The sequence below is a fragment of the Echeneis naucrates genome, chromosome 18 (genome assembly GCF_900963305.1).
Source record: "Echeneis naucrates chromosome 18, fEcheNa1.1, whole genome shotgun sequence".
NCBI lineage: Eukaryota > Metazoa > Chordata > Actinopteri > Carangiformes > Echeneidae > Echeneis > Echeneis naucrates.
This window is the reverse complement of record NC_042528.1, coordinates 2,359,477-2,386,991: the sequence shown is the minus strand read 5'-3', so window position 1 is coordinate 2,386,991 and position 27,515 is coordinate 2,359,477. Positions and strand designations below refer to the sequence as shown.

The 27,515-nt window shown below is 41.7% G+C and overlaps 1 protein-coding gene across 1 annotated transcript in view; it reads left to right on the top strand.

The window, feature by feature from the left end:
- LOC115058466 (phosphatidylinositol-binding clathrin assembly protein) overlaps nt 1–27,515 on the top strand; it is a 69,673-nt gene that overhangs the window by 9,620 nt on the left and 32,538 nt on the right. Inside the window, exons 2-4 of the mRNA XM_029525799.1 lie at nt 10,263–10,405; nt 26,786–26,861; nt 27,184–27,286. Of these exons, the coding sequence (XP_029381659.1) occupies nt 10,263–10,405; nt 26,786–26,861; nt 27,184–27,286 (322 nt within the window). The remainder of the gene's footprint in view (nt 1–10,262; nt 10,406–26,785; nt 26,862–27,183; nt 27,287–27,515) is intronic.

Sequence of the window (27,515 nt, the reverse complement as noted above, 5' to 3'; positions counted from 1 at the left end):
AGGAAAAAGACTGACTGGATGAGGTGTGTTTCCAGTGAAGCTCGGGGGAAGACATCTGTTTGAGGGTGTGAAGAGGCTGAGCTTTCATTGTTATATCTGCTTCTCCAGAGAGTCCTCCATACTCTATAAGTACATATAGAATCAGCTGCAAAACATACAGGCTACAAACCCAGTGAATATGTAATATGCACTACTCACGCACAAAGTAGTGATTGATTGTGCAAATATCATGGCACAGTTCACACTGAAGCACACTCAACAGACGCTCGCATGACCGGAGTATGCAGTAATGGTCTGCTTTTTATTAGGCTTGTCATATATAATTCAGCATCTATGAAATATTTGTTACATTACTTTAAGCCTTAGTTGCATTTAAATTGGCCGGCATAATTTCATTACATTAATCATGCTATTTCAGGAGGACTACATGTAATTCGTTTTCTTTTGCACAAATCCACTCTTCTGCCCCTTCACGTGCTCATTTTCTATTGAGAACTTAATCAAGCCAACCAGATCTTCAGCTACTTTTACACAAAATCCATTTCCTGTCCTCAAGATATGCTCATTTTCACCAAAAATTTGCACTTTTACCGATTATTGTGGTCCATATAGAGGAGATCTGAATTATAAATGTTGCTTGGCAGTCTATATTCAAGACCACATGACAAATTAAAATCATGTATTAAATTTAACACAGTCAGTCAGAAGTGCCACTTTAATGTGCCATCATTTCTGACATAATAGCTGCAATAATCAATATTTTTATATGAGGCGTGGCTCAAATGACTGTGTATAATGGGAAGTGTCACTCATAATGATGAATCCCAGAGAATTATGACCTCCGTGCTGCAGCTTCTCACAGAATCAGTCAGTGTTTTTGACGCTTTTTGAGCTCATTGTATTGACTTGATGGTACCCAACTTAAATGCGTTTAATATCATCATCTTCACATTCCTGTTTCCAGCTGTATCTGGCAGCTGTTGGTGGAAAAAGCTTTGATAAAACCACCGTACCACAGCTACCTAACTCCAACTGGCAGACTTGAGAATAGCTGGGGAACATGTGGAGCATCAGGCAGCTAAAGACCTATGATATGTTTTCAGGAGTTACTGAAATAAAAGGAAATCAGAGTTAAATTCTTCAGCTAGCCAGAATCGTGACTGTGAATGAATGCAAATGTTGCTCTGTGTCGGCTGGATGCATAAAGAAACGCATTCACAGTAGCAGCTTGAAAAGCTCATGTTTTCCACTGGCTCTGCTGCCCAATCTGCCTGAATAAATTAAGTGAATCTTTAAAACAACAAGGCAAGTAGTGGATTTGCTTTTCAGGGAAGGTATCTGCACAGTTTTCTCAACCAGTGGTTGAACTGTTTTTGCAAACCCCCTTGTCTCAAAACTGCTTCTTTGTCTGTCGGAGTACGACATTTTAGATATGCAAGGTTGGATCATTAGAAATGATTCTTCATCTGTATTCCTCATGGGTAGACAGAAAATGAGCATTAACCATACATCTGGTATTATTCTGAGCATTAACAACAATGACAAAACTAGCCTCAAGCTAGGTCCTTGGTAATTTATGCGGTAAATTACTGCAAGTGGGCTAACACACCAGTGTGCTTGTAGGGCTGTAATTTATTATTTATCTAGTGGAGGCGCACTCATCACCATACCAAGAATTAGGTTGTTTGATTTATTTAACTTTTATTTATCCAGGGAAACTTCTCCGGACCAGTTGCGTTAAGTGGTCTCTTTGAGAGAAACCCTGTCAACCCTTTCGCCTACATAAATCCAGCTATACAGAAGAGAACTCCACACAGTTACTAAACACATTTAGTCTATTAGGTAATGACAGCACATGGTTTTAAATAGGCTTTGTCTGTGTGTGTGCGTGTTTGGAAACATTCAGTACTTGTGTTCCCGTCCCGTTCAGATTATTTTTAGCTGTGTTCTCTCAGGAGCCTTTGGCTGGGTTCAACTGTTTGTTTTTCTTCCCTTATTCTACCTGTGTGCATGTACATCTTCCTGTCTGCTGTTCTCTCTGTCGGCGTCACTCTCTTCTCCTGACAAAGAAGGAAAAAAAAAAAAAAAAGAAACGTAAAAACGCCAGACGTTCCCTCAAGACGTTCGCGCAGAGACGCACTCTCCGAGACGTTCGTGCAGAGACTTCAATCCTATACACTTGACAAGATTTCCCGAATCCCCTCATGAAAATAGAGCAGTTTGAGAAGAGAGGGAGTTTGACTCTGTCCCTTTTTTCCTCTGTTTCTGTCTTTTTCTGTGTGAGACTAGACGAGACGAGGACACACAAAAAGAGAGGAGACATCCCTCTTATTTAAGACCTCAAGGGGAGAATTAAACCTATAGAACCGGAGGAAGTCTATTAATAGACCAAATTTTAGTGACACCACTGTCTATCCCTCTCTTTAATTCCCCACTTACTCATTCTCCTTCTCCCTCACTTCCTGGCTCGTCATCTCATCCCTCCTACCGTCTTTCCTCCCTGTCTGCCTCCTAACTCCTGCACTGATCTCCCTTTTCTCTCATTTTTTTTACATATTTTCATGCCAAGGCTCCAAATAGTTTTGGCAAAAACCCAACACTGATGTGATACCAGTGCTCCTTTTTCCATTTCCGTTTTAAAGTGCTCGAGGGCGTTCTTTCAGGTGTGTTAACGTTAGACATGATTTTTTTTTTTTTTTTTTTTTTTTTTTTGGTGAGACACAATCTGGATACCGTTCAGCAGTTGTCTTGGACATATTTTCTTGTTTGTGTTCGCAAACAACTGACAGATTAACTATAGCCATAAAATAGTGATTTGATCGAGGCTCATAAATGGAGGCTGTTAACTAATCTGAAGTGTAGTCCCTCTGCCGTTGCACTTAGACACTCAATCAAATCCCTTTTAATGGTCTAGAAGTGGTCTCACAGTGAACATGCAGCAACAGCCAAGTCTACGCTAAAGTGGATGACCAGAAAAAAGACTGTTTACTCTGCTTGTTGCAGCTAAACTATAAAACACAACAACACAACGGGGAAATATTCAAATTCCTTCCTTCTCGTCGTACAGTAGAAAGCCGGGGACAGTTCAGGCCTGCTTCGGAAAAGACGTGGTCCCCAAAGACGTGCCCTTCATTGCCGTCGTAGACCATGAAGGCCAAACTGAAATGAAAGCTGGCCTATGGAGGATTTCCACTTCGCTTCCCCCACTTGTTCCCACCCTTAGCATTCAACTGAGCTGATACCCAATCCTTAGAGTTAAAAGTGTAATCCTCTGGCTCTTGCCTTGTATTGTTAGCTGCTGTTTTATTTTCAGTACTGGAGCACAATGAATTGTGGGATATGTTCGACCACGGAGGAGCCACCCTTTGGAGCCTTTTTTTTTATTTATTTATTTTTTTGCCCAAGAAAAAAGAGACACATTTCTCGGCCTCATTTGAAGACGACTTCAAAAGGGGGAAGCCAGCTGCTCTACTGTTCAAATGCAGCTTCTGAGGGATGCTGCCCCTGAATTTGGGACACGGCTAATAGGAACATATTTTGACCTTTTAGCGTGGCAAACACAATATTAGTCGTTGCCACTGACATTTTTCCAGAGAAACAAAGCGGGGAGAGAATAGAATGATGATTTATTTGCGGCTTGTAAATGCTACGTGTTAACCAAAGCAAACAGAAACTCCGGCTGCTCCTGCTGCACTAAAGACAAATCAGCATTTTATTCTGGAGAAGTCACCCCACAGCACAAACGTCAGTTCAGATGTGTAACCCCTGTTGCTTGACTATATCGACAGTAAAGAATAAAATACCAGACATTTTTTGTTTACCCCATCAACGCAACAAAGCAAGACTTCAACCACTATTGGAGGTTTAGCTAAAAATAAATAAATAAATAAAATCACTGGTTTACTGTAGTTGTGAAGCCAAGAAAGGAGAGCAAAGATGCTTTCTCAAATTTAGCTATTCTCTTAGAATTCTTCACACCCCTCACCTCCTTATCAGGGGGATTTGAGGGGAAGAAAGGAGGAGGGAGGGGTTGAACAGGGAATCCTCTTTAAGGCAAACCTTTTCTACAGTCCGTAATGGAGAGACAGACTGACAGAGGAGAGCAGAAGATAACTAGTACACGCCAGACAAGCTGCTGATACTGTGGAGCATTAATCTTTTACAGATTGGGGTCTCACTTCTGTGTCTGGCTTTTCATCTGCAAGCCGTCTGTTGACGTGTAACCCCCCACCCCCTATCCTTCCCTTCCATTCCCTGAGCCTCCAACCCACCACCACTGTTACTCAGTACCTGTTGAGATTTTCAATGAAGGTCAGCCAATTCTGCAGCAGTAACCCTTGTCCAGTTAGCAGTGTCGTTAAACCTTGATAATCTCGGCTCACTGTGGAGTGCTTGGAGCGGCACGGCGGCTGAGTATTTAGAAACCCCCGTCCTTCACCTTGATGAGCGCCTCTCACTACTTCCTGTGGAAAATGTCCTTGAGCTGCTGAAGTGTCGGCAAGAGAGGCAGTTGACCTCTAACCTCTTTGGTGAAATGGGAACAGCAGTGCACATTCCCCACCAGATCTGAAAAGAAATTTATTCTGAGATTGTGTTTGAGAAGTTTTGCAGTTGGACTTAAGGATTAATAATTATTGTGAAAATTTCAGAAAATAGCACAACATTCTTTTATTAAAGTTGCAAAACATCCTTGCTTGTTCTATCAAAATAGCATCCAATCCTGACATTCGAGAAGCTTGAACAAGCAACTGAATTGTTCAGTCAGTAAATTATTTCAGCTTTTTTTTTTTTTAAGTGAAGCGGTGTGGACTAGAAGGAACCACAGTTGTCCCTGACCTGTCTCAGCGACTAAACAGAACTAGAATTAATTTTTGTTTTCACAATATTTGTAAAAAAAAAAAAAAAATTGAAATCGAAGTATTTCAGGGTGGACAAAAAAGGTTTGTCTCAATCGCAGCTCTTTAGTTTGTGGTTGCTGCTGAGATGTCGCCTGTGTTGCAGTAACTTTGGGCGTCCTTATTGTTGCCTGGTAATTATAGCATCTTTTTCAGGAAGGTCACAAGTTCAGAGATTACATCGACAGTCATGTGAGCCTCTGTTGATATTCATCGATAGGTTCTCTATGTAGCCCTCCCCTTCAGGAATTCCAGCTATGTTAACATGACCTGCCCTTAATGGTCCCTTTGGAGACTTAACTGTGCCGAGGCTGGACTGTGTCAAGGGCATTGATGTCCCTTCATGTCTGGCCAAGGTTTTAAAAGATGTTATGATAGGATCGACAGGCTGATTGTTGTTCATCCACTCGGGGGGGGGTCCATCCCACCAGAGAGAGCTTTGTTGAATTATCTAAATCCCACTTTGAAACCCAGTCTGATAGTAACATGGTGGAGTCAGTATTAGCTTTACAAAACAATAGTAACACCAGTCAGATTGTCATTTCAAATTTTACAAAATTATCATTGCTGGTTTTAACAAATGGCACAATAATTTAAACACATCTCCATTAGATGTAGACTTAGAGATCAGACATGAGTGCAAACTCCAAGTAATATACAGATGCTAGAAATAAAGTACAGATGGCACACTGTAGTTTTAATGCATTCTTTTCTGATAAATCCTCTAATCCTCTATTAAATCTAAATCTTCTCATTATAATCCCTGTGCTTTACCAAACAGTCAAAATAGCAGCAGAAATAAACTGACTTCAACTGAAGGAGAATCCACGAAATAATCTCGATGGTTTTCATCAATAGTAGTAGTAACATTCAAACTCGAGAAGAAACTGGAATTAATGTGTGAAATTGTTGGGATTTAGAAAGTTTTTTGCATTAAAGTCACTGTATAAAAAGGCGGGTTGATGCTGTGTGGCTGAAATGGATTAAATAATGGTGGTAGAGAGAGAGAGAGAGAGAGAGAGAGGAAGGAAGGGGTTTGAAGGGAAAACCAAAAATAGAAAACACAAGCATGAGTAGACAATCAGTGAACACGCTTTAGTGGTAGCACAAAATCAGAAACATGCACCAGACAGAAATGGAACTACAGTCGGGGTAGGAAGGAAGTTTGTCTGCAGATCAGGGCAGATGAAGACGACGATAAGAGGATAGAGTCTCAGGAGTTTTATATTTATGTGTGTGTGTTCCCTAGGAGCAGGTGGATATGGAGGGACCTAAAGGTGGTTGGAGAGACGAGAGGAGAGCGCAGATAGAAGTTAGCCAGCTGAGCCAGATGTGATCTCTGTCTTCTTCTGCCTGCATGTCTTCCTCTGCTGGATCTGACCACCTGCTTTCTCTCTCAATCTCACGCACACGTAAACGGGCACCAACTCGCACAGCTGACGAAAAACCCGACAGAGGCAGCAATCACGTGAAAGCGAACCGATAAGTAGCCGTCTAGGTTTGTTGAATCATGTCTCCGTGTGCTCACACAGTATCACAGCTTTCTTATCGGGCTCTCGTTCTGGTTTCTCCAGCTGTCATGCTGGTCCTTCAGTACCAGGAAGTCTCCGATCCATTGTGGTTCAATCAAAGGTCATGGAGGTCAACAGATGACCAGTAACAATGGAACACAGATGCAGCAGGAACAGAGAAGGACGTTGTTGGGAATGACTTCATATTTACTCAGCAGCAGTTCCTCCCACTTCTGCCTGTCTGTGTTTTACTTCCAACCAAATTAACACAATAGCCATCAATTTGTTCTGCCAGTCACAATTTTCTCAAATAACTGATAAATCAATATTTGACAGACGATGTAAAAAGCTCTTTGTGAATTCTTGAGAGTCAGATTGGTGACATCGACAATGTTAAACAAGCTGAAAGATCTTTTATTGACTATCTGAGAAGCTGAAACCAATAAATGTTTGATGTTTTTTGCTGAAATGATGAATCGACTAATCAGTGCGGATAAAGCTAAAATAGCCAAGTAGCGGCTTTAGCTATTTGGCAAACGTAATAATAATCTCCTCTTTTCTCAAACTCCAAATAAATAAACTACAAGCCCAAATAAAATCTGAAATCAACAAATTATAATTGAGAATTTCTCATCTTTAAAAGGGGCCATTAAAATAAATCAGCTCTGATTAGACTGTTTTACAGTTTCCAAGTTGTGATGATCATACTTTAATCCAAAATTAGGTGCCTAAAAACTGAAACCAAATGTTCGGCAATTATGATTAAAAGCATGTTTCCTTCTGCCGCACAGTCGCTGTGATAAACAGCTGGTGGTCCCGGTCTCTGCTCGGTGCCATGAGGTAGGGCGGATGGCGATGGCTCGGTGAGATCTCAGAATAGACCGGTTATATTTATACGTCACGGTGAAGCTCCCACTAAAATCGCTCAACTCGCTACCAAACGTGTACGAACTGAGCTCAGACTTTTGATGCCATCTTCTTCCCTTTTTCCCGTTTCCACTTCTCCCACGTTGAGCGTTTCACTTCTCTGTTGTTTCATGGTCTTGTAATGTGTCGGCGCCAATTAGCAGGGTCAAGTTTCTGGTGCAGCTGTTGTGTAGGTAATTACGTGCAGGATGATGAGGCGTTAGTCGTCGTCTCGAAGTTAAGTCAAAACACATGTATTTTCTCGTTGTCAGAATTATTGCTTGGGGTGTGCTAGAAAAGAAGAAGAAAAAAATCCTCAGACCTGTTTGTGGTCTGGACAATCTCAGGATAAAGGCTGAGCTGTGTGTGGATTCCTGCATATTGTCTGGATGCCGAAACATTTGTGCCTTGCATGTCTCTCCTCATTTGTCTCTTATTCCTTTCCTCTATTCTAAGTTTTTCATCTCCTTCTCTTTACCCCTAACCACCTCGTTCCTCTGCCATATGTTTGCCTCTATTTCTTCTCCTTCCCTTTTTCCAGGATCAGTAGCATCTAACACTTTCCTCTCTGTCTGATTAAGTCAGCACATGTAGCCTCTTTACATTGTCACTCGCATACATGCGCACTCGTCCCCGCAGACCTAATCAGCCCTTCCTTCACCTCTCTGTATTGCACCCCTCCAGACCTAATGAAAAAACATGAGATCTGTTAAAAGAGGGTGAGATGGACAGAAAAAAGAGAGCTGGAAAAGGTGGCTGTGGGAAAATAAAAGAGATGGAGTGGATAGACTGAGAAACAAACTGGTGGCGAGGCAGCTGATTCATTTGCACAGCCACCAGTCACTGCTAATGCCCCGTTTCCAGTTCAGCGACGTTAATTGTTTCTAATCAGTGTCAGTAATATCGCTCATGGATGCAGGAGGAATGGAGAGGACAGGGGGGTACAGGCAGAGAGGCCCAAAGACGAGGTGAGGCGAACAGCCAGAGCAACGCTGCTGCTGAAAGTACTCATTCAACATGCTGATGCATTCATGTGGCAGGAACGTTTCCCAACAGACGTGAAAATCCCGGGAATGATCCTCCTGCCACTGCGTGTTGAAAACTGCAATCCAGACACACTCTCTTAGCTGCTAAATGCTGTTCTGGCTGGTTGTCATTCACACCCCTAACTGCAGCTAAATGGACGTATTGTGCTCTGATGTACTTTTGTATTACATTACTCCACAATCGTTTGTATCGACTAAATAGCCCAACACCTGGTGTGTCTGTGTGTGTCTGTGTGTGTCTGTGTGTGTCTGTGTGTGTCTGTGTGTGTATGTGTGTGTATGTGTGTGTCTGTGTGTGTCTGTGTGTGTCTGTGTCTGTGTCTGTCTGTGTGTGTCTGTGTGTGAGAGGGGTGCCATGTTGAGTGCAATGCCAGACTGGATGTCAGATGTATTTTATTACTGTGTGTTCATTACCTCTCTCACATGCAAACGCACAGTTTGAGTAACAGAAAGAGCAAAGATGTGGCTTCCATTGAGCGAATGTGTGAACCCGCACATGCTCATGCATGCGTGCACGTGCATCTGATTACGATGATGAAGTCTCCCGACGGGACTCTCCCCCGCTACAGTCCTCCAGTAGTCTAATGAGAAGCTGTTTCCGTAGTTACCAGGTGTGAGAGCCGGCAGCTCATAATGTCCTGCGGTGAGGAACAAAGGATGGCGAGAGATGAGGTGAATAGAAAGAGAGAGCAGGGATGGAAGCAAAGGTAAAGGAATGAAGGGATGGAGGATGCAAGAGAAACTAAACAAATGCCCCCCCTCCCAAAAAAAAAAAAAAAACAAAACCTTGATATCTGGTGTGAATGATCAATTAAACCACATGTGTCTGCATTGATGGTTGTGCTTGAGAGCATCACTGTGTGCATTACATGTTGTGAGTGAAGACACCGAGTCTTTATAATAAGCTTGGGGACCTGAATGAGAGTCAAATCAATCTCACCCCAGGGGGGGCGGGGGGGCGGGGGGGTTGAGAACAGCGAGGTGGGGACGAGCTGTTAGCATCTGGTCAGATCGTATCAGGCTCCTTCAAAATAAAGTCGACTTGCTGTAAATTAAACCAATTTCTTATTCGTTGTTCAAAGGCTTGACACCTCGATAACACCCGTGGTTATTTAAAAAGAAAAAAAAAAAAAGATCTGTCCTATCTTATATCTTGTATGTGTTTTAGGATGAATGTGAAAACATTCAACTTTTGTTTCCCATGAGTCACTGTTGTGAGAATAAATGTGCCGCATCTGTTTTAGGTACATTACTTTGTCATGAGGTAATTTCACAGATTCAGCAGCGCGATGGCTCTATTAGTTTGCATTAATGTGTTGGGGGAAACATCTGGTCATCACTGGGAAGTATTATTCTTATACAAACAGGACGAGCACAAAGAAAACGTCTCTCATGATAACAGCATAAAAAGTTTCTGAATAGTAATTTAATTAAGTAAATTACATGTTTTAGATTTTTGCCTTTTTAGTGTTTCTTGTGCTGTCATAGGTGTATTTTATTTGGATCCAACTCTTAAAATTTGCACATTTTTTGTTTGCTAAAATGAAGAGGACAGGGAAGTTAATATGGGATACATCCATCCATCCATCCATCATTTTCCACTTAATCCAGGGTTGGAGTTGTAGAGAAGCATCAATGTAAACATTTCTATAGCACACAGTGTCAGAGAAATACTCTTGTCTACTGTAACTCCAGCCTAGTGGAGGAGTAAAGGGACGCAGTGCTGCTGAATGAAAGTTCGAGGAAGTGGCTCATCTGTGTGTGCTGGTTTTGTTTGTCCTTGGTGTGTCGGCGTGTTAGTGTTTACCTGCGCTCAAAGCAAATTATTGTTGTCATCGACCAGAGTTTTCAAACCTTTCCAGGTTTAATTTCTTTGTGTGTCTTTTTTTTTATTTCTCCTCCAGATCTGATTCACTGCACCAATGAGATGAACGTGAACATTCCCCAGCTGGCAGACACGCTGTTTGAGCGCACAGCCAACTCCAGCTGGGTGGTGGTCTTCAAAGCCCTTATCACCACCCACCACCTCATGATGTACGGCAACGAGGTAGGAGGCTTGTACACACAAGCATTCACGCAGAACAGAAAGTCCTCTGGGGCAGCTAGTGGAGGCAGCGTCAATAAGTTGTATTATTACTCAACACCGTCTCATACATAAATACAAACATGCATGCACATTTGGATATTGAAATCATGGTCGTATCAGCAGCAGGATCAGCGGTGGAAGGGGCAGGAGAGTGACTAATGCAAATGGGATGCAAACGGTGTGTGCATGCGCTCCGGATGTACATATTGGACTTGTGGACTGAATAATCAAAATAGCTGAGCAACGCAGAGAAATTAATTAGCCCAGTGTGAGCTGGAAGCGAGATGTGGGGGGACAAGGACAGAAGCAAATGAATAATCAAATAAATTAACTTAACAAAAAAACATGGTTAAAAGCTAGAAGAATAACACAGCCCCTCCATGGATTTGCACACTTTCAAAGACAATAATTGGAAATTGAAATTCAAGCCGTCCCGTCTTTATTTTGGGGGAAGTTTTAAGATTCTGATAATTGTGAACTTTTTTTGCCAGGCATTGTGCTGTTTTGCATGAAGAGGTCTGATCAAACCTCATGTCAAAGAAATGTCTCCATTTATATGCAACAGTTGCAGCGTATGCTTTGAAAGGGAAAGGGGAGATTAATTCAGACAGAGTTGTAGTCTTTTTTATTTTTTTTATATATATATTTTTCATCCATTTCCAACAGACCAGAAGAAGAATGCACTTTGTTCTTCAAACATAATATGATAGCTTGCGTTTGCATTGATCCTCTGGTTTGCAGACTATCATTTATTCATAGCTCAGTCCCTGAAAAACATACAGAAACACTACGTTTTTACATGAGAATGCACTTTGATACGTGGCTTTGTACAATTCGGTGCTCACTATACTGGCGCAGTATTTAATGTATATTTTATGAATACAACAAACAAAGCAGAGTGACTTGCTTTGTTTGGACATGTGTCCTTTGATCAGAACATGAACACACATGATCCTGAGATATTTAATGGTAGTAGCTGGTGATGAAAGTACATTATTGTTTTTTGACTTAAAGGAATTGTTTGATAGTTAAATTAAAAAATTATTGCAGCGAAGGTACCACAGACAACAGTCTCACATCTGAACAGTAAATATAAAACTGCAGCGAGTTCCCGTTGCTTATCCAACATTTCATTAAACAAATTGGTATGCTTTTCCCCCTTTTCTATTCTTTGTGCAAAAATCGCCTGCCGCTTGTAACCACATCATATTTACTGCGCAAACATCTGAGTTGTATCAATCTTCTGTTTCTAAAGCCACATCCACAGCGGCTAAAAATGGCACTGGAAAATTAAGTACAAGTCCTCTTGTGCAGTTAATTATTGCATTTTAGTGCTCCAGTCGCTTTTTTTTTTTTGTTCATATTATTTTCTCCAATAAGCCAACAGCAGAGTAGCCAGCCTGCTTCCTGTTTACACTGGCTCATGCCCAGTGCATGTGAGTGGTCATGTGGTTTGCCTTTAGCTGGACAGAGATTGGTTTTGACACAGTATCTTTTGATGGGGATTCTTTTTATAATGTTTTAGTGTGTATGTGATATAAGAAAAATGTAAGTTTGTTGGAACAGATCCTTTTTAGAGAGCAACTCAGTCTTAAGACTGAATCAGTTTTTCATTAACTTCTTCATAAATTTGTTATCCCTATAGCAACAAATTGCAATGAAAGAACACAATTAAGCACACATTTGTTGTATGTGTCGTATATATTGTGTACTGATAGTGCTCTTGCTTGGATGAAGGTATTAAATACTACTACTGGTTCTTCTTGTAGACAAACACACCCAAATGCAGACACACCCTGAGCCACATTCCTTTCAATCTCCTTTGAAATAGAGAAGCATCACTTCCTTTTTCAGTTGGGATCACTTGTGTTGATAGTATGCAACATCCTCTTGTAGGTTCCGTGTTTCTTGCGTCAATCTTAAACTTCCCCAGAATAGAGGAAAGCTGGGTGTGACATCGTTGTGTTTTTGCTTTAGGGAATAAGCTGAGTTTTACTGTTTTTTGGGGTTTTTTTTTTTTTTTTTTTTGGTTGGGGGGTAGATGCTTTAGAGATAAGCTGCAATGTTTAATAATAAGGCTGTTACATAAGCTGAGACCTCAGATACAGTCGGGTCATTAGATGGCTCTATGTTGAATGTTTGCTCAAGCTGCGGAAAGTCCCGTAACATTTTTTGATGCCCAGATCATGCTAAGTGGGTCACCACAGAGCAGCAGGAAGTGGTATTCCCAAGATGCAACCTGATTTATCTCAGAGGCATCATTGTCAGATTGAACCTTTTTGATCTGTTATCGGTGACTGCAGCAGTGTGTTCATTCCTCATTTCTGCCGTGGCAGCGAGCGGCTCATAGAGGTCTTGAGAGATCCCGATCATTCTGCCTGAAGTTCCTGTCTGCTGTGGTAGATTATTTTTTAATTGTTTACCAGAACCAGAGAATGTGTTGGCTTTATAGTGTCGTCGCTATCATTTTATCGTCTACAATCCAAAGTATTCAACAGCATATTTTTATCTTTTTCCATTCAGAACAGAAGCAATATTATTTACTTTTTTTTTCCTTTACATTGGCCTACTGAAGATTAAATAAATAAAGCTTTGGGCTATAAAAGATGCATGGTGCTATACAGTAATCTTGGTTTTCTAGTTAGTAATGCTAAGCCACACAGTGCACGAATTCTACTAATTTAAGAGCTATGGACATTTCAAATGCAATGCTATAATATCAATATGCTGTTTAGTGATTATCAATCATGAAATGTCCAGTGATTTGAAAAGTCTGAATAGAAAACACACCCACGTTATACTGCAGCACTGTATTTGTGGTCTTGCCTCACTGAACGAGGCTGTGGGCTGTAGTAGGAACAACTGTGTGTACTCATCAGCACGCATTCATCAGGCCTGTCAGGACGGCGGTGCTGGCGTAGGCTCGCCGGCCAGGTGTCCCTGCTCCCTCACGGCCGTCCCATCCATTACAGTCAGAGCTGAGAGAAATCTGGCCATAAAATTAGAAACCACAGACCCACAGAATTGGGGTCAATAGTCTGTACGTTCCCTTTCAGATCAACACCCTGACTGACTCTGTGGCACTGAGGATGGCCTGACCGGTGCTCTGATAGTAAAGAACAGTTACGGTCAGTGAAATCAGCATGCACAGGACTTCTGAAGTGCTGCTTGTCATGAAATTTCATTGTGGGTGCCAGCAATCTTTGACAGCGCCATGATGGATATAAGCAGTCACAGAGTTGACTTGGAAAAAGCGACACGTGTCACATTAAACATTAGATATTGGTCCATCAGTCTCGCCCACCTCTGATATGATCAGCACCCTGAAACGTTATTTTCTTGGGTCACTGTGCCCAAAAGAACTAAACTAAAATAAACTAAATACATGTTTTGTTTTGTTTTGTTTTTCTTTTTTTTTTTTTGTTAATAAAATTTCAGATTCAACCAAATTACATCACTATGTACAGACTATTATAGAAGGAAGTGGTATACAGGAGAGCGAGACCTCGTATGTGTCTGGACTGCATCATAAGATGTTTCTGTTTATCGTCAGCCTGTTTCCTCCCTTTATCTGTTCTCTTCTCATCCACTCTCGGTGCTAAATTGCATACTCATTTTTCACTTACATGCGTCTCTGTTTCTGTTGTCAAACAGCATAATAAGTATGAAATAGTGATTTGAATGTAACCCATTAAGACTGGACGATAAGCTTCTGTCACTTTTGAACTATTTCCAAACTTCTGCTGAAATCCTGATTATTATTATCATTATATAAATATATATATATTTACAACCACAACTGACAAATGCATCAAACACATAAATTAAAGACAATGACCGTAATTTGGGCTATATTTACTTGTAAAATGATCACTTAGTGAAAAAGTTATGAGCTCATTCACGTCACTTAATTTCTGTGCAGAAGTATAAAAGTCAAAAACCCTGTGCTGTTGTCCAAATTGTTGCTTGATTTGTGGCTGTCTTTGTTTTTGTTTTTTTAAGTCTCTAAAGGCGTCTGAAAGGTCTGTTAAACTGATGCAGAGTCTGTAACATCACTTGTTTGCACTAAATCCTGAAACTGCAGCACTGGGCCATCTGACCTGTGACTCTGCCATTTAGCTTTTTATAGGACTTTCGTTGCACTCCTGCCAAAAAGCAGGAAGAAGGGAGGAAAGGCAGAGGAATAGGGAGAGAATTAAAGATTTGTCAGGTAAGGAAAGAGGAATAGTTTTACACAGCAATCATACTGGTGTAAGAATCAATGATCAATGATGATAGTTCATTAAGTCAATGCCTTTTCAGGCATCCTAATAAGTACAAGACCTTGACTAATGTCATGTGACCACATTCGACTTGGAAAGCGTTTAGTTAATGTTGAAGGCTTCATCGGTTTGGCTTTACTTCTCCTGCATGTCTACCGTCACCAACTGAATGTAAAACGGCAGACTTTTTTCATCTGAGCATGTTTAAATTTAGTCTGCTGTTGCATTCACTGTAAGTTGGACTGGATGTCAGCAAAATACAGCCTTTTATAAATGCAGTCCATTTTATTCTGCTGTTGTTCAGCCCAGGCTTTCAAATCGAAACCGGAAATTAACCATTCAGAGCAAATACCTGATGAATTAAGTTTCAATATCTCATCTTTGCTTCAGCTTCCATATTTGTTAAAGGGCTTAGGTTCATGATTAGAGTAATGGCGCACTTCTTGTGCGCGGGGGCAGGATAGTTGACAGGCCAGTATTGATAGTCATTCGATTCTTCACCTCCAGTTTTTCATCCCCTGCCAAGAAGCAATCCTGGCTCGCTCCCCGGCGACACTCTGAATCTTACCAGCAATCAAGAGTCGGTCAATATCTTTGATCATGATTTTACTTTTGTGCTGGTACTAAGCCGCTTTTAAGAGTACAGCTCAAAGAAGCATCAGGATCAGTATCTGAAATTTGCTGCTCATTGTTTCTTCCTTTGGCGGCCTGCTATTCCCCCACAGACGAGGTGCTAGTCAGAACTTCACAGACGGGCAAACGCATTAAATTCAACTTTTAATGTCACTACAGCTTCTTGGGGGGGGGGGGTAGTTCCTTGTCTTGCCATTGTCTTGTTTCTTATCATTTGTCAGCATGTAGCCCCTGCTTCCAAGTCTTTGTATCATAGGCCAATGTGTACCAAAAACAATCCAGCAGGAAACAAAAAACAATGGCTGGGAGAGCTGCTTTCCACCGCTTCGCTCCCAGCCACACTGCTGGTCTCCCTGCCCCTGCAGGGAGGTCGCTGGTCTTTCTCTTTGGAGCATTTGATACTTTGATCACTCAAGACCCAAACAAGGCTACACGAAGATAGCGGAAGAGAGGAGGAGGTATCTGTTTGTGGAATTGGAAGAATGGAGCAAAGATGTAGAGGGGGCGACAGTACATGAAATGTGTGTTCGAGTAAGAGGTAAAAGGGGTGAAATAGAAGTCAAAGTTATTATAAAATCGATTTTTGAAAGGCTAAATCCTCCTCTTCAAATGAGCTCTCAGCATTTAATCCACCTGAATTTCTCTCCTTTCCCAATATTTCCTGCCACCGACTACCAAACGCTGCCTTCTTCCCAGGTTTACTTTATGAAATGAAATATTTTAGAGTTAATGCTCTGTTTAGCTCGGTCTCCAATAACTGCTGTTCTGTGTGCAGCAGTCACAAAATGAAATCTTCAAAATAAAATTAAATGCCACTCTCCCCGACAGGCGTATTTTCGAACCTTGATCAAATTGAACTTTTTTTGTTATACATAAAATCGCATAGCTGAAATAATGTGTAAATTGTTGACAGATGACTCACAAAATGAATGCATGCGAGACTGAGTGCTGTGTATCCAGGGAAGATTAAATTAGCAACTCAGAGTTATTCCTATAGGGAGGCGAAATATGTCGCAGAAAAAGAAAACATCGTCAAAAATAATCTTCACCAATACAATACAGCCTGTAGTCCAGTTCTGCTCCACTTTAGCATTGTGCTACTTTAACGTGCTGCATGTTTAGCAGCATAATATTGACCAACAGTAAATAAATGTTTCATCTGAGGCTGATGGCTGAGTCATCAGCTTTGCTGTTATTTGGACTCGCCAACTAATTGTTTGAACTAGTTAGAGATTTGTTCCAATGACAGTGTGAGCTGAAAGTTATTACAGTTCATCCTGAGGGGAGAACAAATGTCTGGACCAGATTTGTCAGTAATCCATTTAATAGAGATTTTCTGTGGGAAGCGAGAGATGTTAATCGCCCCTTTTAACTTAAGAGGGCGATCAACATCATTAGGATACTTACTTTGGACACTGAATGACACGGTGTTGTCTCAGTTCATTGGAAAACTGAAATCTTTGACCAAATTGAAACAAAAAGGTTGAGTGACCACCTTAGACTGCTCTATATTTTAAACCCTGAAGCTACATCATTAGTAAAGCTGATTAAACTTTTGTTTTACAAGCTAATTATTTTTCACCCGCAACGAGAGTTGAGAGAGTAATTAATACATCTCAACAATTCAACTAAAATTTTGATGTTTCAATAATTTTGAAGAATCAGTAATTTCTCCCACCACCTTTTTTTTTTTGTGAGAATAAATGCTATATAAATTGCTATTTGAGCATAGCATAAAATCCAACCTGTGCAGCTCCAACCTGTCACGCTGAAATATTTTCCAAGATGAACAGCCTTTTTAATAGCCCCCAGTTTTCTGTTTTTCCTCAGTGTACTGTGACTTGAAGGAATGTCACAGCCCAAAGATTTGCCAGACCACAAGGTACAGTATAACACAAGCCTGCAAAATCCTTTTTGGGAGTTTGTTTTCAAGGACGCCAAGTGCTGAAAAATGCTACCCATCATCCTTTCTTCTGCAGGACAGAGCAGTTGTTTGTGTCATTGGGGGAAAATTACACCCTGATTGATTTCACCTTAGTGAGTGGGGAATCAGGACAGAGCCGAGACTCTGTACATCAAAACTGAATATAGGAATAGATGGAGTGCACTTAAGGAAAGAAAGACGGTAGAGTGAGAGCAAGGGAGAGCAAGGGAGGAGGAGGAGGAGGGAGAGAGTGAGGCAGGAGGAGAGTAGACATAGTGTGAGAGTCATTAAGGACATAAGAGGAGAGAGGGACGCTCTGTCGAGGACACCAGAGAAAGTGCTGATGTTAGCAGGACACGCTGCCTTCCTTTATCTGTGTGTGTGTGTGTGTGTGTGTGTGTGTGTGTGTGTGTGTGTGTGTGTGTGTGTGTGTGTGTGTGTGTGTGTGTGTGTGTGTGTGTGTGTGTGTGTGTGTGTGTGTGTGTGTGTGTGTGTGTGTGTGTGTGTGTGTGTGTGTGTGTGTGTGTGAGAAAGAGATATAGGGGAGGGAGCAAACAGTAAGATGCGTGTGTAGGTGTGTGTGTTAGTGTTTATGGCAGCGTAAAGTCAGACTGTGCGTCGCCCACCTCGCCACCACAACCAGCGTCCCAGATAGCAAACGGCCCATTAGTTTCAGTGACGTCACCGCAGCGCTCCCGTCACTACGCTCGCCCCGGCTCCTCCGGGAGAGCGAGGACACAGACGGAGGCAGAGATTCGAGCAAGGGCAGGGTGAGCTGAGGTATTATGAAAGACAGACGTCTGACTAGGCACGAGCAGGCGGACTGGGAGGAAAGAAAAAAGGAGGGGTGGGACAAAAAAAATGGGAAAATGAAAGACAGAAGGAAAATGGGAAAAGTGCTGACTCAAGCACTAAGTCAAAGGGAGCAGGCACAGGGAGGATGTTATTTGTGTGTATGTGTGTGAATGTGTGGGTTTGGGTCACCCTGACTCTAATAGGGGTCACTTGTGATAATCTGACAAGCTTGAATGCACACACACAAACACACACACACACACAAAGATGCCACACTTGTGTTTCCTATCAGCTGCTGGCGTAACGAACATAAAGTTGATTTGTGTAGAGACGGAGTTTGCAGTGCCTGAACTGTGTGTGTGTGTGTGTGCGCACTTCAGACAGACTCCTGCTTGTCTTTGATACCAACACATCTTATCTATAAAGTAAAAACTCCAGGGTGACCCACGATGAGCTGACAAACTCATCGCACAGCACACACTTCCTTTTGCTCCTTCAGGGAGATAAACAAGTTTTTCCAACTCCAGTAAATTGGCTGCATCTGTGTGATCAATAGGTGAAAGTAAAGTGTGTGTGTTTCTTTCTTTTGTATGTATGTGTGTGGCCATCCTACTGGGCTCAGCAGGCTCAGTCATCCAGAAACTTGCAGGGTGCAATCAGCTCAATAGAGATTCCCCCACTCAGAGACGTCTGCATCTCTTTCTGTTTTTTTTTTATTTTTATTTTTATTTTTTTTTGGGGGGGGGTGGTGGTTTGAATGCTTCTGACACCTTACTGATTTGATTTGTAATTGAACCCCTCCCCGGTACAGCGACTTACTAGGAGCAGTAGCTGTGTACCGAACAGCGTGGTAGTTATCTGTTTTGCACCACAAAAATAAGAAAAAATGTTTCCATTGAAACAGAGCTAAAGTGTGTTTCTTGTTTGTGTTGAAGCCAAGTCTTTCACACATGTGGTACAGAGCAGCGGTCTGACAGCGTTTGGAGGTCAAACTGTACAGCTGCTCGCAATGTTGCATGAAACGGCCAAAGCTCCAGGTCCTCAAAAACGTCCACATGTGCACATTTTTCTTTCTTTCTTTATTTTTAATCTCGCCGTTGCGGTAACCTTATTTTTACAGCAACTCGTCCACTGCTTGCTCTGGGTTGAACACTTGCTCTTTAAAAGCGCAGCCTTTCCTACTCTTTCCATTCTCCTCACTCTCTCTCTCATCAAGTGCCAGGTTTAATTAGCGCGACTGTAATTAGTTCTGCTACCGCCGCACAGCACATTCGCACCGAAAACATTACAATTAACTGTTTCACTGCATTCAATCTTCGATTAAAAGTGATCCAGTGATAGAAATAAGTCATGGAATTCCTTTTCTTATCAAAGACTCGATTCCTCTTTGGGAATATAGTTCAATGATAATGATATATATATATCTATATAGATATAGATATATATGAAGAACAAATTATTTAACATTGTTTGCCTTATATACTATATATACTAACATGCAGCATTCCAGATTGAGTGGAGGAAACAGTTTTTGGCTTTAATATGTTTATCAGATGTTGGAAGCATAATGGTTCTGTATTACTCACACCCGTATGCTTACAAGCATTATCTATGAATTTGGTTTCCAATTGGTTGAGCAAATACCTGTCAAGCTTACTTGATTGGTTTTGGATAAATAAAGGGATGATGTACCGCCCCCAGATAATTACAACAAATTATATTCATGTCCTGGCCATAAGTTTTGGATTCTAGCAACATTACTTTTGAAATTTCAGCATTGAGTCTTCAGTTTGTTTTTGAGGATTGCTCTTCATACTGTACCACAATACCCATGAGCCTCAGCTAGCGTTTCTATGGAGACAAAGCCAGACAGATTGCACAAAGTGGAGCTGGAGAACGCTCCTGGAGCCGAAGCTGGGAGTCAAACACTGCATCAAAGTCGCAGAACAAATTCATCCCCAGAATTTGAAAAGAAATTGTATTTTATCATATTTATACAACTTGAAGCACAATCATAAGCTTGAGCTTTGGCTGAACACACAGAAGTAGTTCAGGTTTAAATTTGTCCAACTGAGATCCTCCTTGGTTCTTGACTTCAGCTTTTCATGTGTGGATAAAAAGTTTATCCTTTTTGACTTTTGCCTTCTGGCAAAAATGCAGTTGTTTTCCTGCACCAGTAATCCTATTAAGGACTCTGTTTCATTTCCAATCAGCGTTTGGAAGTGCTGTAAACTACCAGTAACCCAACACTAACTATCCATAAAACTCATGTCTTTAAATTTAAACACCCTGAAACGACTTGTACTTCACAGCTGCTCTGTCATTAAAAGACCAAAACTGAATTCCTTTAGCTGCACGATTATTCTCACGCTGGATTGTTGATCAGTGTTTGCACTCGCACTTGTGTACGAGTGATGGCGATGATGACCAGAGCGTTGGCGAGAGAAAACACCTTTTGTGCGTGTTTGTGTTTCGAATGATGACTCATGTTACTTGGCTAAATCATTGACCTCGCAGGCAAGCTCATCTACCAGCAAGACAACGGCTCCCCTGAGAGCAGGGGCCCACACACTATTAGCCTTGTCACCTTGTAGGCACATGCTCACACACACACACACACACACTACAGCACTGCCAAACCTGGATGCACACTTGCAAATGTTCAAAAGTAGACGCATTTCTTTAATCCCATATTCCCAGCTCCCACCAAGTGTCTCTGTGACTTCGTTTCCTCCACACTCAGATTGGATTCAGGGCTTTAATGGCCGATTGCGTAAGAGGAGGAGGAACACGACGTAAGACGGAGGAATAGTAGGTGGAGAGGGAGGCAGGAAAAAAGTGGGGGGGTGCAGTTTGTCAGCTCACACGTGTGTGTATGCATCCACACGTCTGTTTCCCCGTGTGTGTGTGTGTGTGTGTGTTTCACTGCTTGCATAAGAGCTGCTTTCATTCAACACAGCCTGATCACGACTCATTCTTCTTGTGTGAGTCATCACCTTTCAGTGCAACTCGGTTTCCAGTCAGTTCTGACGATTTTGTGCATGTTCGGTTTGGGGAAAAGTAGAGCCGAGCAGAGCAGACGAAAATAAATTCCCCCGTGGACACCTGGACTTCCCCCGTTTGGAGATAACTAGACCTAATTAACCCTTATTTATTCCCCTGTAAATATATTCCTTGTTGTAGTGTCCTTGAGCAAGACAGTGAATCCCAAATAGCTTACAGCTATTTGTGCAGTCTGTGAAAGCCAACAGAGAATCTCACTGCCAGGATCAATAATTCATCTGCTTCTAGAAGACGTTGTTGTTCATAGGCTCTGTGTACACACTGGCAGGTCCAAAGAGGACTGAGTGGTAACTGTTTCAACTTCCCCGATATCATGTAATGTGACGTCAATAAGCAGGGCTCGTGTGTACCAACCAGGCTGGTTTGTGATTTATTTATTTTTTATTTATTTTTTCCCCCGCTCTATGCCAAAGGGAGGAGAGATGAAAAAAAAAACATCTGAAGTCTGTGAGCACTGCCTTTCTGTGGACGCATTATTCTGGTTTTGGAGGCAGTTTAAATTTCAGCCTTCATTGCCTCCTGTGGGTAGGAAAATGAAAAGTGAGAGAAGTAGGGATTTCATTTTTAATAAGGCAGCTATCCAAAGATGTCTCTCTGATGGCGGAGGCATGTCAACTATATCAAGTCAAAAGTGCAGAGTTGGGAACGTAAAGTGTGTTTGAACTTCTCCCTAAAGTGCGCTGTCTTTTTTTTTTTTTTTGGATAATGTGCATGATGTGGCCAAAAGTAAATGGACACATTTATGTCACAACAGCAACCTGAACTTTCAATACGAAATTGTTGAACATGCAGTTCCAAACCCATGGGCGTTAATCTACTGCCGGACCAGCCTTTTTTAATCCTGCACTTTTTCTTTATCTCAACTGGAACCAAACGGCCCTGCTAGAGTGAACCAATAAAAATAGCACTTGACCAAAAGTATATGGACAAGGCTAACCACGTACATTTGGTCAGCTTCACCCAAATTTGGCATCCCAGTGTGAGCGAGAAAAACAAAGAATAAGAAAAAAAACAAATCACTCGATGTAATGAACAGCCACGTGTCATGTTTTAATTGGTCATTTAATTTCCAAGCAATGACTCTTTCGTTGTTGTTGTTGTAATTGAGCTGGACTCAGTTTGAAATTCTGTTGAAGCCTCAGCTCATCCTCGACATGATGATAATAATAATGAGGAAGAAACAAAACCCAACTGCTTTAGGTCAGTCCAGAGGCCGTGGTGTTTGGTTACTACGGAAACCACCACAAGTTGCACACCTGAGAGGAAGATGTGGTGGGGAGCCGTGGAGGAGGAAGGCCCGATGCTGGTAGCTCTACATATAGCTCTGTTTCAGTGTCGAGGAGCAGCCAGCATCTAAATGTTTCAATAATACATGAGGTTGTTCTCCGATATGCGAACCTGAAGTATTTGACAAGCCGAGTCGACCTGCTTCTCTGTCTCAACCCCCCCAGCCCCCCCCCCCCCCTTCGTCTCCCCTCTCAATTTCTGTACATCTTTTCACCCACCCCCCCCCACCTTTTAGTTTTTTCCCTCCTCTCTATTCTTACACCTTTTCTCAAAAATTTGAATCTGCTCTCTTTTCCTGGAATGTCCCCAACGAATACTCTGGAGCTCAGCGGGTTTCAGATTCCCCCTCTCTGTCTCTCCTTCTCTCGGCTCTGCGGCGAGTGTTTTTGCCCCTTTATAGATTTTCTCCTTTTTAACTACATCCATGCGTTTTGTGTGGGTTCTCTCTGTCTCCGCCTCTGTGTTTGAGGCTGCGGGAGAAACTCAGACTCTCATCAGATGGACTTTTGATGAGGACGAGAGCAGCCGGCGCACGAGAAGAGAGATAGAAAAACAAGCATATGAAGTTTATGCCCTTGTTGTTTGTCGCTGTCTCTCCCTCTCTTTTCCTCTTTATCTGTGGCCATCTTGTCAAAGTTTCTGTCTCAACCTTGGTTTATTTCGACATGGAGGATATCACGCTTATCTCAGCTCTCCACTCGTTCTCCTTCCGACTTTGAAACTAGTGGAGACTTAATTAGTTGATTGACAGAAAAACTGCAGGAATTTATCAATTCATTTTTGCCAAGTCCCATTGAAATCCATCCAATCATTAAGATATTTCAGTCCAGACCCAACTGGATTAAAGCCACGCTGTTAGCAAGGCTAAATGCCTCTTCACTGTGAGGATTTTCTGTTTTTATTTGCGGTTGAATATTTCTTCTGAAGTCATAACTATAGGCTCCAAAGACTGGATTTGTTTGACATTTTCTAAACTAATTAATCAGAGGAAAAAAAGGGAGTAGATAAATTGAAAATTAAATCAGTCAACAACAATGTCCTGAACTTATTGTATTCCATTACTGCAGGAGTTGCTGTCCTACTTACATTCATTTCCTGGGGGCTCACTATGAAACTACCATAACTGCACCCGGCCCCTTATTTCAAATGTAACGTGGTCTCAATTGTAATCACTCTAAAACTTCAATCCTTAAAATCAATGCTTAGCTTTCGTGGGGAATTTTATGTCCCAAGATTGTAGGATGAAATCCCACAGTTTTGTCCCTAGAGCATAAGTATGCATCAAAAAAAAAAAGGGGAGGGGGGGGGGGAGACAAGAACAAAATCTAATTCTTTATGCCTTTTTAAACAGTCCCAGAGCCCTGGAAATATGTCAGCGCAGCTGCATCCAACACACATGCCCGCAAGCATATTTGTGCTCTCAGACACACACATACACACATTTCTTAGATGCTCCAACCAGCCAGTGAGGGTTGGTTCGCTGCCAGATTGGGAATTGGCAAACGGGCAAATCTCAGATCATTTTAAGTCAGCCGGACAGAGACAGCCTTAACGTTAAGATGCTTTTGGGAGTTCCCAAAAGGGCAGACGGTGGCCAAGACTTCTCCCTCTGCACTCTGTTATCGAGCGATGTGGGGAAGACAAGATAGCAGAGACATTTGCAAAGGACGATTCAGCCTTTAGAGCTGAATTGTCAGCTCTTGCCAGTCCAGAGTTCCCATCATGTCTGTAACCTCCCTGACAATTTGGCTCAGCAACAGTATTTTATTCATGCAGGTAAATATAAACTAGAAACTTCTTCATGACCATGAATTCACTAAAACACACTACAGCTAACAAAAGACCCGCAGGACTGAAATATTACAGTAGCTCTACTTTTAAATTTAAGCTAGTACTCAGCCGCTTATATTTAAACCATAAAATGAGATTTTACACATGACTAGAACTGCGATACATAAACATGCAGCTCAACAGTTCCAGAAAGTAAAATACCAAAAGTGAGTAGCAGCACACTGCAGGATCATTTGACCAATAAAGGAAAGCTAACCTGTTTCATAACTTCTCCCACAGCTCAGCAAATAACATATGTCAGAAGAGCACATGCCATGAAAGTGCTTGAAAAATGTGAAACATGTGCTGAAGCTCCATTTGAATGAGGTTAACAAACAAAATAATACATCTGGCGTTACATAATGAATAATTTTTCTGTTACGTAGGAGGCTCAAGGTTGGGTACATCCTTCAGGTGCATGTACATTTTAAAGTAATTGCAGACTTACAATTTAAAGGTGGTTATAAACAGCTCATGTTGACGTCTCACACCTGCAGCGGCAGACTGATTCACCCACGCTGCCTCACTAATCTTTGTCTGCAGTTTAATTCTGTTTGCAGTATAAGTCTGTAATGCTACTTGCTGTACGTCCATCTCTGTAGACAGATGAAGATGGGTTGTTGGAAATATTGAAAAGCTACCAGCACTTTGCTCAGGGACCGTAGTCCTCCCTGAGGTCTGAATAGGCCCCAGATCTCCAGCTCCGGCCAAAAGAATTTCTTGGCTTGAGAAAGGGAATAAGTAAAGCTCGCCGCATCATTAATATCTTAGCACTGGGGTGCTCTGAAGCGAAGCAAAATGGATGAGAAAAAATCCTATAGGAGCTCGGTGGCCGACAGTAAAAGAGAGAGGTTCTTTGGGAGTTTTAATGTGCACACATGATGCAAGGTAGTGCTGGAAAATAGAGCAGACAAAACCTTCACAGGAAAATTGGATGTAAAAAGCTTTCAGCACCTGCTCAGCAACTTCAGATTTGTCAAAACAAACAAGTACCTCGTCTGTGAGAGTAGGACGTTAAGGTAATAGAGGGATCAAGTTTCTGTGCAGTTACACAGCTTTCGAAAAAAAAATCTCCAAATATAAACAGGGATGTCAGCCCGTGAATGATAATGATGACATTTTTCACCCACTATCTGGACTCTAAGTCTCAGCTTCAGATTTGATCTCATTAACATTTTCAAAGGGTTATTGCATAATAATGTATAATATTGTGCTGCCAATCTTCTGCTATTTCCCAAAGGTTAATTAATTTTTCTCTGACGGCTTCCTCTTGCCATTTGTCCTGGCTTCTCTGGTTCTGTGTGAGCTACTCAGAAGGAGTCCTGATAAATGACTCGACAAAAAAACAGCAGGAGGAAAGTTAATTTTTAAACGTAGATGGCCCTGGGCCTTAAGGTCACACAAACGGCAGCGGTTAAACCACATAAAGCAGCAGGGGTGGCCGTGATATGGCAGGTGTTGCTTGTCTTTTAGAGCTAGAAACCGAATCCCCACTGACTCTTATGTGGTAGCTGTCCTCTGCTGACCCGCCACAAGAAAGCGAAGTGAAACAAACAGCAGCAAGGCAGTTTTCAAGAACATACAACTGTTTCGTAATCTTCACAGCGTCTTTGCAAAATCTTGTGGGATTAAACGTTTGAGTCACGGCTGAGATGTCCATGTGCTGCATTTCAATAGAGACTTAACTGACTGGACTTCAGCGATGAATCATATTGGCCCTCCCTGTTAGCTGCTGGCTAATGAGCACAAGCTATTACCATCTGTCAGATAGTGAATGTGTGCATCCGTTATTTTTCAAATAAGTCATACGGCCTTTGTTGGTTGGATGGTGCCCACCACCAACACCACCACACTGACAGGATGGATCAGTTTATGTAAATTAGCATGGACATTTATGTTCCCCAGAGGATGAATCCCACTGACTTTGGTGATCTGACCTCACTTTGTTTGGTGACCAAATTCCTCTTTAAGCTCGCTTTGCTTTTAAGTCAAACTGAAAACATTCATTATTTAAAATTATAGCAGCAGAACAGCAGCATGTAAAGAATTCAGCTCCAAGTCTCAGGACGCATCTTTTCATCACTATTAAGCTTCACCTTTAACAATGTTACACACATTTACACCAGCTTTTATGTTCCCTATAATTACCTGCACTGCTGTAATTGTGTCACAGTGATATTTAGGGAAAAGATGTTGTGTTGTTCTGTCATTGCTTCCTCACCACCCATCGTCTTCCAGGCAGCCAAGACTCAAATTAACAACTCCGAAGTTAGACACCGGCGTAAAACTAAACATTCTGAGATCCAATTAAATCCCCTTACCAAAACGCAACAAATCTCTGGAGGAGTAAAGAAACTGGAAAAACAACAAATAAATCACAAATCAAATTTGAAGTCACAGATTTTTCGGCAGGAAGATCTGGTAGCAAATTAGTGAGGACTGTGGTTATGATTTTATGATGGATTTTATGAATGTACAGCTGCTTTGCGTTTAATTTTGGATCAGCATTATAATAAAAACCTTTTCCTTTGTCTTTCTTCATCTCAGCGTTTCATCCAGTATCTGGCCTCCAGAAACACTCTGTTCAACCTGAACAACTTTCTGGATAAGGGAGCTCTGCAAGGTAAATTGCACACATATTCCTTGACGTTTTACTCTTTAATAGCCCTTTGAAGATGATCCACAGCATTTTCATTTGATTTTAATCTGTTTATGAAGAACCAGATGGGCAGGATTTGCCTCTGATAGCAGAGAAACAGACACTTTCAGACAATCAGGAGGAGCCTTAGAAGTCAGAATCAGTGCTTTGGTTGATTACCTGATTGAAATGCATCTGATGCAGTGCCAGTATGTAGCATAATGTACATAAAAAAGACAGTTTATGTTCCAATTGGAAGGACATATTTGTAGCTCTCTGGCTTAACACACTCTCCGTTCCCTCCCAGGTTACGACATGTCAACCTTCATCAGACGATACAGCCGTTACCTGAATGAGAAGGCCATGTCCTACAGACTGGTGGCTGTAGATTTCACCAAGATGAAGCGGGGGTAAGCGAGGTCTCACAACGCGTTAAACCACTCATCACTCATCATTTCACACTCATCCCTTTGCACACCAGGAGACGCGTTTAGATCTCAGTACAACGGCGCGAGAACAGCAACAGACAAAAACAGAACTGAATGTTTTTGTTGTTTTCCTCTTGCAAAATCTTTTAGCTAGATGCCAACACACAACATCTATTAGTATGAGTATCGTGTAGAGATGCTGTAGACAACA